General features: G+C 46.6%; 1 protein-coding gene across 2 annotated transcripts; it reads left to right on the top strand.

The window, feature by feature from the left end:
* The first annotated feature begins 1399 nt into the window (after window positions 1–1399).
* LOC131885362 (anhydro-N-acetylmuramic acid kinase-like) lies at window positions 1400–3166 on the top strand. Of its 2 annotated transcripts, none has more exons than XM_059233390.1 (2): window positions 1400–1537; window positions 1594–3166. In XM_059233390.1, the coding sequence occupies exon 2, from the start codon at window positions 1684–1686 to the stop codon at window positions 2872–2874; it is 1191 nt and encodes a 396-aa protein (XP_059089373.1). In that variant the 5' UTR covers window positions 1400–1537; window positions 1594–1683; the 3' UTR covers window positions 2875–3166. The 2 variants fall into 2 exon arrangements, with proteins under 2 accessions (XP_059089373.1, XP_059089374.1); XM_059233391.1 differs by having other exon boundaries at window positions 1425–1537; window positions 1600–3166.
* The last annotated feature ends 423 nt before the right edge of the window (window positions 3167–3589 follow it).

The following is a 3589-nucleotide window of genomic DNA, read 5'->3' as shown; positions in this document are numbered from 1 at the left end:
AGAAAAGTTTGGAGCGATAAAATATTTATTCCCGATGTTGAGTTGGTCAGTCGTATGTCTCCCTTTTTTCAGCTTACGGATGTGTGCCTTACAGTATGATACGCTCACTTTCCATTAGAATATAAAAAAACCAAAACGAGGAACGAGGAAAGTATGAACAATTTCTAAATTTTCCTTTTTTAATGATAACATTACTTGATGAGAAAGGTGGACACTTTAATCTTAGGAGCCACCACCGATGCCTACAGATTTCTAGTTGGGTCAAGAAAATATCCTCACTTTTTCGGACGAATTTGGTTAACTTTTGGCAGCAGAATTGTCACTCAGCAAACCATAAACGAAGATAAGATGATGATGACGATGGGGATGGCGAACCGAGCTCTCTGCCTTCTGCCCTAAGTTTGGAAGTCAATGGGCATGGCCAGTTGGAGGCTTTCAGATTAGTTCGTAGAGCAAAAACAGCCTTGATCCTCCATTCATTTTACGATGTTAAGTCATGACAGTGCATAAAGTGAGTAATGGTGTGCACATGTGTGATCAGCAGTCAGTCAGTCAGTCAGACGTCGCTTCCTCCTGTATGTCTCTCCGATTCGTATACACTGTAAGCCAGCTCATTTGAAGAGCTAGCAGGATTTCAGGTGCGACACATTTTTGACATGGATGTAGTAGAACATGAATGGATGAATCTTTGAACTCGAGGGAGTGCAAGATAATTATACGAGTCCACGGTGTTGTGAAGAAGCATTGTGGGTAAATATTACTGGAGGCACTAGAAGCCCAGAGAGACTGATTGGAAGAGGGAAATTTGTCACGTGGGTCTCGTAAGAAATAGATCAAAGCCAAGCAAGGGAAAGGCACCGCCTTAAACTGGCTTGGAGGCCAAGCGTACAGCACACATGATCTTTATGATGATGATGATAAAGAAGAAGGAGTAAGACCTGGAAGAAGAAGACGAAGCGTTTCTTCCTAACGTTGGAGCTCACGTATGACCTGCCGACAAGAGCAAAAATGTCTCGTCATTTATCTTCTTTATCAGAAGCATGGATCAAGTTCGAAATAAAGATTCTCATCATGGACAGATACAAATAGTGAGCAAGACATTCTTTCGGAACAAAAGTCATTGACGACCCAATCTCAAGAATGTTCAGCCTTTTCTCCTCAATCCCGATGAACGATGAATCACGAACAGAATATCGAAGCCAAATTCAACGACGAATGCTGCTACTACTCGCACATACCACCACTCTACTCTACAACTCAGCCTTGAGCAGAAATAACGAGTCTGATCAACTTTTGAGCTCAAATAGGAATGTTTTGACAGCTTCATAATTGGTCATCCCACTACTATTCTCGTCTATGACTGATAGGACAAATACAGCAGGATCACTTTTTTGGATGATGTAACAAAACTCGCCGCCTCTCTTCTCCTCCTACTCCAATAACTGTTTGGACCTCGATTAAATACTAGTTTTCTCTCTCTAGAATGTTGTTGTTATTTCTTAGTAACTGTGGGAGCTGGAATTCTGAAGTCCGACTGGTGAGTAGTTAAGACAATCAAGTCCATAAACCCACACAATCAAACTCGATTTCTAGATCCAGTGAGTGAGGGGCCAGGTGGAAAACGGAGAGGGATCTTTGTGTTGCTAAATCCAAAATCCCCGATTACAAACTCTCAAATGAGAAATGTCGGAAAACTTATATTACGTCGGTTTGATCTGTGGAACGAGCCTGGACGGGATTGATGCCGTTCTGGTGGAGATCCCCTCTGATGACGAGGGAGATGGCAAGGATGGGCGGCCGAACATCAAATTGGTTCGAAGCCATTTTGCGACATTTGAAGACAAGTTTGTGTCACGCATGAAGAACCTTTCACTCGGGATTTATGGACCAGGCGAGGACCCGATATTCCAATTGGGAACCCTGGACCGAGAAGCGGGACATCTATTTGCTCAAGCAGCCAATCAGCTTTTGGCTAAATCCCCTGAAATTGGACCCGACAGAGTCAAAGCCATCGGGAGTCATGGAATCACAGTCCGCCATTGTCCCGCAGAGGGCCCGACTCCGAGTTTCACTCTGCAAATTGGCGACCCCAACACCATTGCCGTGGGCACGGGGATCAACGTGGTGGGCGACCTTCGACGAAAAGACCTGGCTTTGGGCGGCCAAGGGGCACCCCTGGTCCCGGCTCTTCACCAAGCCATTTTCTCTCATCCCCAAGTGGCTAGATGCATAGTGAACATCGGAGGGATCAGCAACGTCACCATTCTGAGGCCAGGCCAATCGACTTTGGGCTTTGATACGGGCCCAGGAAATACGCTCTTGGATGCTTGGTGCCACGAAAAGACGGGCATGGACTTTGACAGGAACGGAGAATGGTCTCAGAGTGGTCAGTTGAATCCGGCCCTCTTGAAGCATTTGAGAGATGAAAGCTACTTTGAACTGAAGCCCCCCAAAAGCACCGGCAAGGAGCTCTTTAATCCATCGTGGCTCAAGGGCAAATTGCAATCCTGGACGAATGCCTCTTCGTCACATCCGCTTTCGGATGTGGATATTCAATGCACATTGGTACATTTAACGGTCACGACAATAGCCGAAGCGTTGCGGGACGAGCGGGACAAGCTGGATGGTGTCCAAGAGGTCTACGTGTGCGGTGGGGGAGCTCGTAATGGTTTCCTAATGGAATTGTTGGACAGTGCCTTGGTGCCCTTGATTGTGAGGACAACTAATCATCTTGGGGTTCATAGTGATTTCGTGGAGGCCATGGCTTTCGCTTGGTTGGCCCATGCTTTCACTCGGGATCGTGCTGGCAATTTACCCGAAGTGACCGGAGCGAAATCAAAGGCCATCTTGGGAGGACTCTATAAAGCGGGTTAATGAAAAAACCCACGCACACTTTATTACAACGCTCGTGCTAATAACCACCGGGCCAAGGGACCGCTCGCTACCCACTGCAACCACCATATGGGACATGGAAAGGATAACGGGGTCGGAAATGAGGAAAGAAGAATCAAGCTGGCAACCTATTAAGTTGGACTTTCACCTACTTCCAACAATCCACCATCATATAAGCACGCACGCCTGGACGCTCTAACCTACTAAGCTCCCTTTCCTCAATCTCGACCTTGTTGTATGCTCAGGAAATAAACCTCATTTTCTCTCACATAAACTGGGGAAGTTTTTCTCCATTTGCAAAGTTTTTCCAAACTCTGAGAGCCAAGACAAAACACAAAAGCCGTTTGCGCCATGCCATCAAATGTGGGTACAAGAAAAAAAGCACTGAGCCAATTTCCTAACTGGCCTCTGTGTCACTCCTTTTCGACCTCGTTTTTCTCCCTTAATTTCTTCTCTGTCCTCAAAGACCGCCGGAGGCTGGTGAGGCTCTCTTTTCTTCACTCGCAGCCTCCATTGGGATCCCAAGGAAGGAAAAGAGGGAGAGAGAGAGAGAACAAGAGAGTGAGAGGGGAGAGAAGAGGACGGAGAAGCAGGGGCCCTGTTTGGTGTCCTTCTAGCACAGTAAGAGTAGAGTGGAGTAGTGCTGCCCAAAACGACGTTGAATGAGATGAAGGTTCGAGGCACGAAGAAGATGGAG

Source organism: Tigriopus californicus, chromosome 8 (assembly GCF_007210705.1).
Source record: "Tigriopus californicus strain San Diego chromosome 8, Tcal_SD_v2.1, whole genome shotgun sequence".
NCBI classification, from domain to species: domain Eukaryota; kingdom Metazoa; phylum Arthropoda; class Copepoda; order Harpacticoida; family Harpacticidae; genus Tigriopus; species Tigriopus californicus.
Note: the sequence above shows the minus strand (reverse complement) of the source record. Positions and strands in the feature narration are given on the sequence as shown.

Bases quoted from the DNA above. Each gene is read 5' to 3' on its own strand.
- LOC131885362 (XM_059233390.1), top strand. From the start codon at position 1,684: ATGTCGGAAAACTTATATTACGTCGGTTTGATCTGTGGAACGAGCCTG.